General features: G+C 38.3%; 2 protein-coding genes across 2 annotated transcripts; both read left to right on the forward strand.

Moving 5' to 3' along the window:
- The first annotated feature begins 1,042 nt into the window (after positions 1-1,042).
- si:dkeyp-72g9.4 (uncharacterized) lies at positions 1,043-5,333 on the forward strand. The gene is made up of 2 exons (XM_057360222.1): positions 1,043-1,075; positions 2,682-5,333. The coding sequence occupies exon 2, from the start codon at positions 2,684-2,686 to the stop codon at positions 3,521-3,523; it is 840 nt and encodes a 279-aa protein (XP_057216205.1). The 5' UTR covers positions 1,043-1,075; positions 2,682-2,683; the 3' UTR covers positions 3,524-5,333.
- Positions 5,334-5,957: 624 nt separating this feature from the next.
- kiaa1191 (KIAA1191 ortholog) lies at positions 5,958-12,130 on the forward strand. Its single transcript, XM_057361182.1, has 9 exons — positions 5,958-6,197; positions 6,815-6,930; positions 7,629-7,733; positions 8,286-8,479; positions 9,187-9,298; positions 9,380-9,504; positions 9,906-10,009; positions 10,127-10,302; positions 10,866-12,130. The coding sequence occupies exons 3-9, from the start codon at positions 7,706-7,708 to the stop codon at positions 11,075-11,077; spliced, it is 951 nt and encodes a 316-aa protein (XP_057217165.1). The 5' UTR covers positions 5,958-6,197; positions 6,815-6,930; positions 7,629-7,705; the 3' UTR covers positions 11,078-12,130.
- Positions 12,131-16,970: the final 4,840 nt, after the last annotated feature.

Genomic DNA, 16,970 nt, shown 5'->3' on the forward strand with positions numbered 1-16,970 from the left:
TCAGACACAGAGACGTGGGCCTGCAGAAATATACATTTGAAGAACAGAAGGAAGAAAACGTGTTGATGGGCGTGTGGTTCACTGTTTATTTACAGGTAAGAGCGTTTCACAACACACACGTGACACAGCACGAGAAAACATGAGCTTTGTTCAAAAGTGTGTATTTCATTTAAGAGAGCACTGCAGATGTTCTAGATCATCTTAGGAAATGCTCTGAGTTTAGTTCATGCTTTAGTTTGATGTGGTCTATTATTCTAAATAAGTTGTGTAAACTACATTGACATCAGGACTAGATGAAATTTACAGAAATGCTTGTCTCTTCTGTGTTTGTCTATTCTTTAGTCTCTCTAGTATATTGCAAAGATATCTGCTTATGATAATTAAAAATATTGATTAAAATGTAATATTCAAATATTGGCGTTAATATTATTTTTATGTAGTAGGCCTATATAATCAGATACAAAGTAACTAAGTAACTAGCTACTTGAGTAGTTTTTTCATTGCATACTTTTTTACTTTTACTCAAGTAATTTTTAAACTAGTGACTTTTACTTTTACTTGAGTAACAATTTCTCTAGTTAGGCCTACTTGTACTTTTACTTGAGTAAAGATTTTGGCTACTCTACCCACCTCTGGTCATTGCTTCTGTTTTTCGCTACATTTTTCCTCTTTCATTATTCCTCTCATTTTTCTACTTATACATCTCTCTCTCTCTCTCTCTTTATCTCTCTCTCTCTCTCTCTCTCTCTCTCTCTCTCTCTCTCTCTCTCTCTCTCTCTCTCTCTCAGTTTACTCCGCTACCTTTTACCATGTTTCGCTACGCCCCTCCCACACGAAACATTATATCCACTGTAACATTATTTAAGTCCTTCTCATGCAGACATATCTTGCAAAGCACAAAACAGTGAAATGTGAACGAATAGTATGAGCGCAAAAGATGTGAGTACAGAGAGAAGCAGCAGAAATACAAGCAAGCAATTCAAAAGGAATATTTATAAAAAGGAGTTCTGCAGACAAACGATGGAAGGAGGCAGAAAGAACCTTGAAACACCAGGCAGACGCAGACCCTGCTCAGGTGAGAGAAGAAATATGATTTCTTTGTACCTGAGGTCTTTATGTATACGCCAATCTGATGTGCTTTTGTAAATTGTTGCTTGAATGAACATGTTAATTGCTTGATTTTTATTTAAATAGAACGTTATGATTTTTTAGGTTCACATCCGCCGATGACAACCAGCGCAAAGATTCTTTAATATTGAACAATAGTTTCTCTTGATCTTATCATAGTGAAGTGAAATCGTGAGTGTTTAATGTTAGATGTGCATGGTTGTGTAATTTTACTTTGCTAATAGTGTGTGGTTGTTGTGTGTGTGTGTTTGTGTGTGTGTGTGTGTGTGTGTGTGGTGTGTGGTGGTGTGGCTGTTTCATGTTTGTATATCCCGGTGGGGACCTAAACCTGAATACACACCAACACATGGGGACTCGTGTCACCGTGGGGACCAAAATTGAGGTCCCCAGGGGCAAAAAAGCTAATAAATTGTACAGAACAATATTTTTTACAAATCTAAAAATGCAAAAAGTGTTCTATGATCTTTAGGTTTAGGGATAGGGTTAGGGATAGGGGATAGAATATACAGTTTGTACAGTATAAAAACATTACGCCTATGGACTGTCCCCACGGGGATAGTCAACCAAAGCGTGTGTGTGTGTGTGTGTGTGTGTGCGTGCGTGTGTGTGTGCGTGTGTGTGTGTGTGTGTGTGTGTGTGTGTGTGTGTGTATGCACTCTGCAATTGCTATGAAATCTGAGCACAGCCAGGGATGTGATGGGAAGAGGCGTTGCCATGGAGACTGGCTCTGCACATATTCCTGTAACCAATCCGTCCCATTACAAGCATTGATTTCTGGCGTTTACAGTATAGAGTATAAATAAGAAATGATGGGGCCGTAATAACTTCTAAAACAATGCTGGTTAATAATGAATAAAACTATGACATGGGTCAATTATTTCTTTTGAAGGCCATCACAAGATGTATGAGAAGTATTTGAGTGAGTTTATGTGTATGCAGGTGAATCTGATATTGTTATTTTAGGTTTTATTTAGGAATCTAAATGTTTCTCATTAAATTCTTAAAATAGAAACAAATGAGATAATTGTTATATACTACCTTCCAAAATCTGAATGTGTTTGTTTATATTTTAGTAGGCAAAAATATAATAGTGCCAAAATGGTCATTTCTTTATTTAGAAACTAAAACGTTATTTTTGAAAAATTATTGATTGAGAGATAATGACTTGGACCAAATAATGAATAAAAAGCAGCCAATATGAGCAGATAATAGAAATTTGCTCAATTCTGTTTAAAAAGCATCCCAGGGTGGGACCTCAAAAAGTTGACTGCTAAAATTACTTTTTTTGCTAAATGAGTACTTTTCCCCCTAATTTTAGGCAGAAGATTGCTAACAGTAGTTCAAAATGTAACACATAGTATGGAAAATCTGAATATACTTTGTCACATTGTGGATATTTATTACTGTGACATCAATTGGGTCTAATTTTACAGAGACTCCAAAAGCTCTGCTCAATCTCACATCTGTTCACTGAAACTAAAAACATCTCATTTGTGATTTTCTCTTTAGGTTAGACATGCCTGTATAATGACCCACTTTCTCCACTTTTGCAGTTATGCGTCCCAGGTCCAGATTACTGGCTAAACGGGGCCTTCCCACCATCAGGGAGGGCTATGAGGAACTGGTGCAAGACCTAAACCAGACCAACAGTCAGCACACTACCACACAGGACTACTTCCTCTCCATCTGCCATCTGGCCCGGCCCACCTTCCCTCTCCATGAGCCCGACTATGACATCCTCTCCATTGGCCCCCTGGACTCCCCAAAGCCCTGTCTACGACTGCACCGCTTGCGTCAGCATCTGCAACCTCCACAGGCCCACACCTCCACAAGCGATCACTGCGCAGTTCAGCAAGCTCAGAAAGAGAAAGAAATCAGATGTGCTCCATCAGAACCCATGCAGCCTCTGGTTTCTGATGAGGACAATGGATGCAGAAGTGACGGCCCAGGCCCCACTGATCCACTCGAGTACCTCTACAGCCACAGAGGTGCATTTGCTTCCTCCACCACAAGGGGCAGCATTCCCCCTCGCCGGCCACGTTGTGACACCTTCCCATGCTTCTCCTCGGCACCTGACACCCAGCGTAAGAGCAGCTACCCTGAGCTCTGCCTGGCTGAGGTGGTCACTGTGGCGACGGTTTCTGCAGCGACGGTCACTACGGCGACAGTCCTACAGCGGTCACCGCTTAACAGGAAGAAGCTGGATGATGGTGCCCTGGCCGCACGTAGTGGTGTTCCCAACAACCTCGACGGCACCCCTGCTGGTTGGAGAGGGAAGAGCAGCCGCTGCATGGACAAACAGACCATAGTGTCCCACTGGATCGCCGAGTGCCGCAGTGCGTGGAAGGAGGCCCGCATTCGCGCGTGCATGCTCCCCGCCATTGCTGAGAAGTAATCTACGCCCGCAAAAATCCCTTTCTGGTGAAGCTGAACACGACAGGGAAACATCACGTAGAGAATTATTGTGGAATATTACTTTGCACTTCAGGTTTATATGCATATACATTTTTGATGTATTTCTAAACCAGTGACCCTATGGTGCCGTTGATACCACACCATAGAGTTACAATGAATGTCAATGATAAGACTGAGTCAGTGATGTCCATTCGTGATCTATAAATGCATTGAATGTTGGATGCCTTTAACACAGTTTAGTCTGACTTAAAAAAGTAAAGACAATGTGTCATTCCAGTTGCAGTTCTTATAAAGAATACTCAATGTAATATAATTTAGAGGTTAACTGTCCAGTGGTGAAGCAATGCATATTAATCACAGGTTTACTGCATCTCCTGAACAACATTTATTGTATTTGGGAATCTTTTTGAAGGACTAGGTTTTGGTAAGTTTCCCCTACTCTTCACCACAGACATATTTAGATAATTTAGTTAAAAGGTTATTAGATGCAGAAATTAACATAATGGCCAAAGGAAGCAACCTATAATATAACCAAGGACTGGTCCCAAATCTTTGTTATGCGTTATAATAATTCACTGCCATGGCAATATTATACAGATAATGTTGAAAAAGCTATAGTCATGTTATCCAGTTTAACAAACAGAGCTTGGTCTAACACTTTAAAGCACAAATAACAGCTTAAGAAATTAAGAAGGACAAACATGGGCTGCGTTTCCCAAAAGCATTGTAACCTTAAGTTGATCTTAGAACCATTGTCACCAATGGAGTTACCATCAACGTAGGCTTACGATGCTTTTGGGAAACGCAGCCATGATGACATTTCCTGGATAGGAATTACATCAGTTCAAAAAAGACGGAAAAATGCCCTCATTTTGATATTAGGATTTGACAACATGGATCTACACTGTTATCACCATTAGACTGTTTGTTTGTGTACACCCAAAAATCTTGTTTTTCTGCAGTGTTGGGGACAGTTACTTTTAAAAGTAACTAGTTACAATATTGAGTTACTCTATAAAAAAGTAACTAAATACGTTACTTGGGTACTTTTTGTGGAAAGTAACTGAAAGTACTTTTGCGTTACTTTTGCAGGACAATTGATTGCTGTTGCGACTCGCGCTAATTTCACGAACTGAAAGTTATCTATTGAGCATGACCGGCATTTGCAGCAATTTGTCCATGGTGGCGAGTGCGGCCACACTATAGCTCCGCATCTGAGCTCTGGCCATCGCTGTGTCAACGGTTGCCAGATTTGCGTAACAAAAATGAAGCTGGAACACTGCAGCACTTCAGACATGGCAACGCTGTCTGACTAGCGACTGTTTCTGCGCAAGCATGAGTGATCATGTCTACACTACTTTTAATTCAGAATTTCACTTCTGCAGTTACATTTTTTTTATATAAATCAATGATTAGACTGAACAGTAACTTGAGTATTGATATGTAAATTTATAAAGTAACTAAGTTACATTACTCGTTACTTAAAATTACGTAACGCACGTTACTTGCAACGCGTTACCCCCAACACTGTGCATTCTTTTGGTGTTTCAGTATTTTTAGAGAATCTTACTGTCAAAAGATGAATTAGTAAGGTTGCATGTGACTATAAATTATTTTGTATTCATGCATAAAAAAATCTTTAAATTATAATAATAATTATTATTATGGATGTAATGATCTGAGAGCAAATGTATATAACACTATATGAGTAATGCAAATCTGTTGTTTGTACATTTTCAACAGTCTTGTACTTTCCCCCACTTTTTTAAATAAATAAAATGTCTGTTTTAAGGGTGCTTTTTTGTGTATGGTACATTCTTTCTGGGTATGCGAAAATTACCTGTTTTACTAAAGAATCCATTGTTTACTACAGAATTTATAGTAAAATCATAGTGATCACAGATTTGCAACTGTCTCGTTATAGCAACCATAGTTTAACCATTAAAACATGTCAGCCTACTAACAGTTACACTTTTACTATAATAAAACCACAGTTTATTTTCCGAAGGGGAAGATAGATTACAAATGGGTCTATGAGACCTGTTAACCTTTTCTAATAAACTATTTGTCGATAATAAAATGTCTGATATAATATAAAGGATTATAATACAAATTTTGAGAACAAAAATGGAATGTGCAAATTGATTCATGCAGGTTGATTTACTGGTCATTGCAGTACGTTTATAAGATCGTGTTCAGATGCTAAGCTCACTAATTGCAAAAGTTTAAAATCGCTCACTTATTTACTTATTTTTAAATAATATTTTGCTCGCAATTAGGACCTCCGCAGTAACAAACCAACTCCAGTCAACTAAAAGGTGAATAATGAAAGCGATGTAGGTCTTTCACTGCCCCCTGTGGCTAGTTCAAGTACTGCAACCGTCGTAAATAAATCACACTGAAGTATCGCGAGAATGCGCGGGAGCTTCATCCCCAGTTGTGTCCGCTGTGCTGTATTGTCGTCAAAAGCACAGGGAATGGGAAGTTATGGCAGATGCTAAGCTTTGGCAGATGCTAAACTTAACACTTTTTAAGCTTTTGTGATGTGTAATGTAGCCTTTCCGTTACAAATTCCCTTTATACCACCGCTGGAACGAGCTGGAAACAAGCTTGCTGTTAGTTGCTGTAGTGAAGGCGCGAGAACGCTTCAGCAGGTAAAAGCAATGTTTTTTGTGGGCTCACGAGCACATCTCTCTCAAACCGGTTTCAGGTCGCCCAAACTGGATTGAATAGCCAACGTTAGTCTCCTCATATCATGTATCACACATTGCATGTTAAATTTTAGAAGCTATTCACTTAAGGGGTTCTTTTTCTTCTCGGTTGTTAACATGACCGTTATAATGTTTGACGAGAATTTGTAGCGGTAATATTAGACGCTGTAACGTTAGTGTGTTAGCGGCTCACAGCAGTAACGTTACTCAAAGTAGACAACAAACAACGTCATCTCGATAACCGCTATAATCCCAGCGTGGCGTTATTTAATGAACACGACTAACGTTACTCATTGTCTTTCGGGTGCAGTTGTTTTTGTGTTTTGTGGCATGTCATAACCAGCTTTGTGTATATATATATATATATATATATATATATATATATATATATTAGTCAGAGCAGTTTCATTGTTAATATTTAGTCACTGCATTGGTGATGTGAAGTTTGTAACGTTTTTAATGGTTATTATTAATGTTCCAAAGTGGATAAGTCTGATGCTTTATTTTATAAGTACTTATTGCATTGCCTGCCTTTGATGGTTCTTTTGGTTCTTCTCCAGCTGTTTTTTTCCTGTCTGTGAACTCTCCAGTGCTTCACAATGATCTGTGTACAAACTTCAGTTTGTGAACGTGTGCAAGATCAGCCTGTGCACTAGCAGTGGTGCATCTGCTCCTGGTAAGTGATGTTGATTTGTATCTTATGGAGGCACAAACGCTTTTAGTTTCAGAACATTATACATCTGATCTCAAATCTGATTTTTAGGCGGCTTAGGCAATGAAATCTGTTCTCTTTGTTCAGACATTTAGGCAGTCTATGATATCTGTATCTGTTGCTATAGTAATGATGCTGGATTAACCAAGAGACTTTGTACTATAACAAATGTGTTGCTGACTTGCTACCAGAAATATCTGTTTACACTTGGACTATTAGATGTGTCGCTTCATTAAAGGATCATTTTATTCAGAAATAAAGTCCCGTCATCATGTACTCACTCTCATATAATTGAAAACCTATGACTTTCTTTAAATAGATTTTTATTAGTTTCTCAGAATGAAAAATCATACATGTTACAATTACATGTGAGGGTGAGTAAATGATGACAATGATAATATAAAGAGTTTTTGTATTTTGAGTCCATTACAGCACCTTGTGAATGGTAACGGTGATTATACTATATGGTTAGGTTGTGTTTACCATGTGGGAATGTTTTCTGCATTGACCAGAAATGTCGGGAATCTAGATTCATTAGGAATGATACATTGTGGCTGTTTACTCGACACAGAGGGTCAGTCGAACACTGTACCGGGAGGTTTCTTAATTTTTTCTGTATAATGATTAATCTGAGACTGTTACATGATTTGTTCCCCCCATAGATTTGATCCTGTCTCCCATTATATTGGGTTTATCCAGCTCTTCACATTTCGTATAACGAACACTTTATTCTGTAGACATGGTGTCCAGACCTGGAGATTTTCCAGGTAAAGAGAAAGCGACTGTTTTTATAACACTTTGCCATGAATTAACGTTTTAAGTTTTTAAACTTGTGAAGTTATAATAGTAAGTCATAAACACACCTACTATTACATAGTAATTCAACATGTTTTAAGTGATAGTTCACCCAAAAATGAAAATTCCTATCATCATTTACTCACCTCTTGTCATGTCAAACCTGTACGAGTTTCTTTCTTCCGCAGAACACAAAAGAAGATATTTTGAAAAATGTTGTTGAACGAACAGCGATGGCAACCATTCACTTGCATTGGCTTTGTGTCCATACAATAGAAGTCAATGACTGCCACCGCTGTTCGGTTATCAACATTCTTCAAAATATCTTCTTTTGTGTTCTGCGGAAGAAAGAAAGTCATACATGTCTGAAATGACAAGAGTGTGAGTAAATTATGTCAGAATTGTAATTTTTGGGTGAACTATCCCTTTAATATCAGTTTCTCTTTAAAATGTAGTAGTCTGTCTGTTTGAGGTTGTTTTTAATGCAGATGTTGTTTACGCAGTGCTGTGTTCTTTTATTTCAGCCCTGGAAGCGGGTTCAGGTGTCAGTGATGGTCTCCTTGGAGGCATGTCCATTCCCGTCGGGATGACCCGCCGAGCCATCAGCTATGATGATAACCTTGAGCGGCCTATCTCTCCACCTCCAACTGACATTAATATTAGCAACCTCTGGAAGCGACCGGTTATTCCTGAGAGGAAGTTTGCACGGCTAGCTGAGGTGTTTTTTTCCTTTGGTTATCTGATTTGCTTTTTTTTTGCGAAATGAGCCACCTGACTGCCCAGTCGATCAATGTCTGACTCTGAACCAACAGTGCTTTTGTATATAAAGGCATTGCCTGTTTCATACAGGCTTAGCAACAACAAGACTTTTTGCTTCTAATAAACTTCCTTCAAAATTGAGATTTCGAATTATTCTTTTCATTAACATCCAGACTATACAGGATTATTGGATATCATAAACAGTGAAGGATACGTTTATGCTGACCAGTTGAAGGCATCTTAGTAGACAGAATTTTACCAAACAGTTGAATTAAGTAATGTGTTGCTGATGCTGGCTGCTTTGAAAGTTTTACCAGTTTCGTATCATAGTAAGCACATTTTAAATCATAGTAAACACATTTTTTAGATGATTCAATTTATTGTCATTGCACATGTACAAGGCAACGAAATGTGACCTCTGCATTTAACCCATCCAGAGAGTAGTGAACACACGTACCCCCGGAGCAGTGGGCAGCTATCACTACAGCGCCCGGGGAGCAAGTAGGGGTAAGGTGCCTTGCTCAAGGGCACCTCAGTTGTTACCCGCCGGCCCTGGGAATCTAACCGGCAACCTTCTGGTCATGAGTCCGACTCTCTAACCATTAGGCCACAACTGCCCAATTTGGTTAGTAGGCAAATGCTAAGTTATCTTCTGTTTATCTGTAGGAGGACGAATTGGATGGAGGAGCAAAGCAAAGTGTAACATTAGAATCCTCCAAACCTCAAATCCCTGTGGTTAAAGCTAAAGCCTCTTCTGTCATGAACTCCCTCATCATCAGTAAAGAACTTTATGAACTTTATTTGACAGTGTTGTTAGCTGTTTCTTGCGTAGAATAATCTTGACCTGTTTGTGTTGCAGAACAGACCCAGGAGAGCATGCACAAGTTTGAGAAGCAGGCAGGACTGACTGATACAGGCTACACTCCACACAAAGGCCTGGCTGCTGAAGAGACCCGCTTCCATCGTCTGGCAGAGTCCATGCATGTAGGCAGAGACCGTCATTACATCACATTTGAATGGCAATAAACAGATTGTGGTCATTTTGTAGACGTCCTCACAATTTGACGATAAAACGATAAAAATAAGTTATCAGATGTCTTGAGAACTGCATGTGTCAACCAGACTGCAAGCTTTCTCACTCTTTTAGAAGAAATTCACGAAACATTTGTAGTCATTCGTAATGTATTTATTCCATAACTTTGCAAATAAACAGCGGACACATTTGATTTTAAATATTTACATTTTCATATTTACATATACTGTACATTACATGTTGAAATTAATGTAATTTAAATGATCTGCAATTGTGTACAGTATCAGTAAAGGCTAAAGTCCATTCATAATTGTTGTTAAAAACATAAATTCTGTGTTTGCTGTAATTGTAGAAACTTGCCATGCAAAATGTAGATACCAAGGAAGAGAAACAGCCGTCTTCTGGTCAGTCAACACCTGCAGGGACCCCGCAGTCATCACCTAAACAGAAACGCAGGTAAAAATGAATGAATCAAGAGCAATACATGCGTATGCAGTAGCTTGACAATGACGTTTGTGTGCCCTGTAGATGGCATCATTGATATCATTCTGATTCGGTTGTGTGTTTTGACAGAGGCTGGTTCAGCAGTCAGGGCTCCACTGCGTCCCTCACAGGCTCTGAGATGAGCACCAGCTCCAGTATAGATCTGACAACAGGAGAGGGAGTCGTAGAGCGCTGGGGTGTTTTTGGACCGCGGTCTCAAGTCAGCAAGTCCACAACTGACCCAGGTGCAGATCCAGCCCCATCAGGTAAACCACACAGTGCACCTAAAGATGAAAAAGAATCTAATGACCCATAATTCTGTTCATATGATTTATTTAAACAGTCTGTGTAGGACTGAATCTTTCACATAAGAAACATTAAGTTAGTAATGCTATTGCATATTCTAACACCAATCAATAAAAAAACTGTTTAGCATTGAGATCTCCAAATTGCTGTTGCTTTATGAAATAAATTAAAAGCCACAAGAGGCTGTGTGTTGTGATATTTTGGGAATATTTACTACGGCTTACCCATAACAAAATAATATCATGTGGCTTATTGCTTGGGAGAAATGACGCACTTGAACTCACTATTCCATTTTACGTCATTCTTATGACTAGCCAGCTTCTCGTGTTTATCCAAGGCCTTTTATCTATATTTACCGACCACTGCAGAGATCTGTTCTGTTGACAGAATCAAGGTCCAGTGCAGTGAAACAATATGAAGCTCTCCAAATGTTGCATTCAAGTGTTTTTATCATCTGATGTTGCACTGCCCCCTATCTTTTCAAAACACACTCAGGCTGAACGTCATTCCTGTGCATCCACAGGGGGCTTTGCTCTGCAGTCTTATAAGGGAGCCCAGAAACCAACCCCGATGGAAGTGATGAAGGCGCAGGCCACGCGCTTGGCCGAGGACTCTGCTGGTTTCAAAGCGCCCCCCAAGATGGAGATCCCCACCGTGGAGGGGAAGAGACAAATGACCCGACCTCACAAACTCAAGCACCGTGATATGAACGTGCTTACGCCCTCAGGATTCTGAGAACCACTTCCTGGAAAACCCCTCAGATCGTACACATTGTGAACCTGTAGCTGGTCTACCCTTGTGTTCCCCTGTGCTGTCTTGCTGTTCGGTCTCTGCAGTACTAATAGCTTTTCCCCATCGCCGAAAACATGACCCCACGTTCCTCACAGCGCCACTTTGCTAGTGTCTAATGTAAATGTGAGCTTTCAAAAGATGTTTAGTGTGAATGATCACTTGCTGGTGCCATTGTCTGTGTTGTCATCTTTTTTTTGCCTTTTAATTTGGTATTACCTTTCGCTAAAAATCTCTGATCAACTCACCTTCATCTGATTTGAATGACTTCTGTGGAATTTGACTGTTTGCTTCAGTTACTATTCGGTTTCGGTTTGGTAAAAGCCTAAATGTTTGTCATTCTTCAGGTTTCTCCTTTATAGTGAATGGAAGGAAGTCATGGGGTTGGAATGATGTGGGGTGATTAAATGATAACAGAATTTCTTTCGCTTATGAAATATCTCTTTAATTTAGAACGTGAACGAGTGTGTTTGTGTACGTCTTTCTTGATGTTTTTGGATATACTGTGGTGTGTACAGTATATTCATTAGCTTTCATGTTAACACTGACTGATCAAATACATTGTGGTTTTATTTGCTGGCTTTTATGCAGGATGCGTTCTATCACATAGCTGCAACTTAATAAAATAACTTGAGAATTTGTTTTTTGCCCGCCTAGTTGACATATAATGATGAATAATATTGTGATTTTTTTTGTATAACATCAGTACACAACAGGTTCAGTGATAACTTAATTCTTTAAGTCTTTACTGTTGTGTAGTGGTCTGTGACATTTAAAGCATCATTGGTTGTGACAAGGATGGTCTAACAAATGATAAGGGCACTAAAATGACTGAAGGCTAAGAAGGTTTTTGACTGAAATTTTATTTAAGTTAGTAGCTGCTGTATTTTTGTTACAAGTTAAATGTTTTGTTTGAATTTCTCAAAAGATCAAATGTAGTAACTTTGATCTTGTTGGAACTGTTAATACATGAATAAATAATAAATGTCATAAACTCCCTGTGGTGCTTTTTCTTTTGCACTAATTGTATTGTATTGTCTAAAATTAATAAATATTTAATATAATCTAACATAATAAATGTTAAAATTAATAAATTATACTGTGTAGGCACACATCAACTAATGTGTATAGATCTTTCTGCCTACAATTTTTAAGAGATTTTGGTAGAGCAGTTCCCACCTAAGCTTTAAAGGGGTCATATGACACGGCTAAAATGAAAATTATCGTTTGTTTTAGATGTAATGTAATGTGTATACACGATTTTAGGTTCAAAAACGCTGTATTTTCCACATACTGTGCATGTTTGTATCTCCTCTTTGCCCCGCCTCTCTGAATTGAACCAAGCTCATCGCTCTAAAAAGCGAGGTGTGCTATGATTGGCCAGTTAACCAGTGCATAGTGATTGGTTGAATACTGCAAGCGTGTGATGGAAATGTAACGCCTCTTACCATATTTGGAACATCAGGTTCCAAAGTAATTGTACTGACAGGTACGCCCATCTTACGTGCGTATACATTTGGGCGGTCTTAGTCAAATCATACCACGAACAGATGTAGATTTGTGGGGGTGTGGTTACACGAGTTTCAGGCAGGTCTGGGTGAGCATTCGCTTTTAGAAAGAATGCATTTTTTGTTCCGAAACTTAATTTTTTCAATTTTACATGTCTAATACATGCATGGGCAACTTATAACACACCAAAGACACAGAAAAACACGTATTCGCGCCATAATATTTATTATAGAAAGGCAGACCTATAAAAAAATTTGCATTATCGTAATTTGTGTTAATCTGTTCCCATAAAATCCTATAAATCTCTATTCTTTCCTCTGTTGTGTATTATTGTGGGCTCCAGAACATTTTCCTTCCCAACTGCTCATATGACACTGTTCCCTCCCCTTGTAGTATATTAATCTTCCACATGGAGGCAGTGGCTTTCCAACATAGCTGTTTTTCTGGTATAACGACTCGACCCACGCGTCACGGTAGTACAATGTTGGTGGGTAACATGAGTGCTGTAAGAGGAAACTACCCTTGGCCTAAACATTACATCGTCCTACATGATAAACAAAATCAAAACAAAGCCCAAATTCTTTACTGTTTCAAAAATCCTGTACATAAACAATAGCAAATGACAGTAACGTTAGTTACGCAACTGCCCTCCAACATTCGCTCCATCCTTCATTGGCAGTCTCCTCACAACTGATGCTGCCATGGTAAACATGCTTTCCTGGAAGTCCATCCCCGGACACCCTCCACCCAACAGCGCCCTCTCTTTGTCTCACACACACCTTCTTCCATAGTCCCTCCGTGACGTCATACTTTTGTATGCTGTCATTTCCTACGCTTGGCGTTTCCGGCGGGATGTCTGGATTTAATATGTAGCCTGGTGGTCCACCCAGCTCTGAGAGTGCGAGGGGCTCTGTTGCATGTGTGAATCATTGTGAAAAAGTTATGAGATCACAGTCTGACCGCAACATGCAGACGTGGGTTTAGGGCTCTTGGATGAGAAGGTTGTGTTGTTTTAAGTTTGTCTGTAGGGAGTGTGCCTTGCTCTCTCAGTCTCAGATCATGATTTAGATCATACCATAATATCCATAAAATAAACATTTTTTTAGAAATGCTTATTGGATTACTTCACTTAATGGCTTTTATTGCCTTTTGCATTCGTTTAGCTGCATTTTTCCTGCTAAGATTTCTCATACAAGGAAATAGATGTTGTTGTTTTTTAAGGGGCTTTCCTTTAGCTTGATTTTCTTTTATCTTGTTATATCTTTAACTTGCTAGTTACATATTTTAAATGTTTTTGCTGTATTCTCATTTCCGCATTGATAAAACCATTTGGTGAACCTGATCGACTTGAGGGAAAATGGTACTAATAGTCATGACTGCTAATAAGCACTTGATGCCTTGTATAATTAGTAATGACTTGCAGTTTAAAGTGAGATAGTAATTTGAATTAATGAGAGGATCTTGTATTTTAAATAAATCACTCGAGGTGCATTCCAGAGTCACATGGCGGATGCTCTGGATGGAAGAACTGGCCTGAGCTCAGTGGTCCAGTGCTGTCGGGCCGAGAAATGCACCCCTGCCAGATTATGCACCTCCTTCAATAACACTGCTGTCCGATTGGCTAATTCTAACCCCTCCCCACCTAATCCTAAACCTAACCCCTCCCCTAACACCTGATGAAATGGCTTGCACTGCTTCAGTCATATAATAATCAAACCAATCTTAGTTTTTGACCAGTGAACTATTAAATCCATGGTCCTGTGTTCGGTAAATACAATGGGTGTGGAAGATTTATAGCAATTGAAATATTGCTCACTTTGAAAGTCATGCAATAACAAGGAAATTTTGATCTAGCTGGTGCAGTATTTTGTTTTTGAATAATGACTAATTTGTTCAGGTAAAAAGCAGAGAATCGAAGTATACATAGTAATTCTTTTCTTCAAAGCTTCAGTTGGTTATTTAATTTTATTGCTCGTTCCAATATACTAACAAAGTAACAATAGATAGTATCGCATAGCATCTTAGACCAAATGTTTAAAACAAATGCACATGTTAATCTCATAAAACACAGTTATCTATGGGCTAAGATCCAAAACACTGAATTGTAACTGTTGAAATAGATCAAATATCAAAACATCCTATTGGCCTTTCTGACATCTAAAATAGTCAAAGTCATTGGCAACAGCTTAATGTGGTTAAGGTCAATTTTGTTTTACTTCAGGCTTAGCACAACAGAAAAACAAACAGTGCAGATAATAATAATTCACAATTAATACAGCTCCCCTTCTTTTTTACAGAATCAGTCACTTAATCACTTGTTTGCTTATGTTTGTTACAAATAATCTAAAATATTAATTATGCTCTTTATATGACTAAATGAAATTATTACTCAAAACAGAAGAATAAATCTGGGTTGTGTAAGAGCATAGAGAAGGCAGATTTTTTGCTTTCATAGGAACATTTTGATTCATATATTGTTCATATATTGTTTTTGAGCAATAAACTACTGATGTGGTAGGAATGATATCGGGTTTATTGATCAAGGTTATTATAAACAGTTTGTATGTAAATGACTGTTTTATGTCTTACTGAACTGGTGCCAAGACACTAAACACTGAAGATATATGATTACAAAATTAGATGACTATAATCTGGGTACTGAAACACAACACATTGCAACACAAAGCATTGCACTTTGACTCTGTAAAGGTTTTTATTGAGGGTGTGACTGTTCATCTTCTATACCACCCTTTCAGTGGTCACAAGCTGCCCACTCATGACAGCGTCCAGCCCTGACAGCATACACGCTAATAAGCGATTTACTGCATTTCACTCCACATGGGACATGGTCCTCGCTTCAGACAGATTGCAAAATGTTTTCCTGGTTATTATGTTGTCATATGTTTTAAAAGTGTTTTTCATGTAACAGACTGAGTTTAAGTTTTTAGTGCATCACGTTAATATAGGGAGTTGGTCTTACCTAACTGGTTCCATTAACCCTTCCTGTATAATTTTTAACATGTCAGTTATTTACTTCCACTCAGACACAAGAGCATCAGTGAGGTCAGGACCGATGCTGGGTGAATGGGTTTGTCCTCATTCCAATTCATCCCAAAGGTGTTGAGCGGGATTAAGGTAGGGGCTTTTGTACAGGTTAAAACCACTATAATATTTCTTTATAAAGCGGGTCTAAAAAATAGTTTGGGTCTCTCCCCAAACTGTTGCATCATTGTAGGAAGCACACATTTATTTGGCACACAAAACAATTCTAAATAATTGTGCTTCCTACGTTACAGTTTCCCTTTGCTGGAAATAACTGACCTATTCACACCTGTTCATCAGAAGGGATTTCTACATACTTTTGGCTATACGTAAATCTATCGGAGATGGTAAATTGAGTGGCAATCTGTTAAACGAAGTATTTAAATAAACATTTAGAGACTTCTTTTATATTTTTTAGCATTGTGATTTAATGACATAGAGAGAGAGAGAGAGAGAGAGAGAGAGAATGAGAGAGAAAGGTCACACGTCCCTGGCACTCTGGTGGGGTGATACATTGGTTCCACAAATCCTCACAATAGCCCCCCCCCCCCCCCCAAAGGAGGACCACACAGGGTCCATGTCTTCTTTATCTTAACATGACACAGATGTTTACACAAAAGATCAGTTTCACACTGTCTGTAACACTATGTAATGGCACAATCAATGTAAAAATTACTCTGTAATTAACTGTAGTCAATGTCAAATATCATGTAATGAAATGTAGACAGTTATTAATAAATAACTGTTATTAATTATTAAAAAAGAATTGTCAAGGTGAATATTAAAGTTTTCAAGTGTAAAATTCTGCAGGAGGAAGAAGGAAAGAATGCTTGAAGGACTCCCCTCATCATACAGAATGTCACATAGTGAAGTTGCCACAGCTGATTTTTCATCAATTCAGTTATTCAAATTGTGGTTTTGTGGACTTGGTTCGAAACAGTAAATTATTACACAACATTATAGTCATTTGATATATTACATTAAATATTAGATATTTAGTTCTGGAAATGCTATCATTCTTTACAGATCATATTTAACAGTAGTACAGTATGAACATAACGAAGTGATTCAACGAAACCAGACAAATAAAAAATAAGGCTTTTGTTTAAATAACTTTATTGAAAACGACTTTTCTAGCCGAATTGTATATTGCAGTATCTACAAATAATTTTTAAGTGTTTTTCCATTACTCTTAATTTAAATGTATTTATTATAAAAACATATTTTTTTATCAATGTTAGTAAGATATAGATTAATTTATCACATATATTGTGACAATGTGACATCG

The sequence above is a fragment of the Triplophysa rosa genome, linkage group LG19 (genome assembly GCF_024868665.1).
Source record: "Triplophysa rosa linkage group LG19, Trosa_1v2, whole genome shotgun sequence".
NCBI classification, from domain to species: domain Eukaryota; kingdom Metazoa; phylum Chordata; class Actinopteri; order Cypriniformes; family Nemacheilidae; genus Triplophysa; species Triplophysa rosa.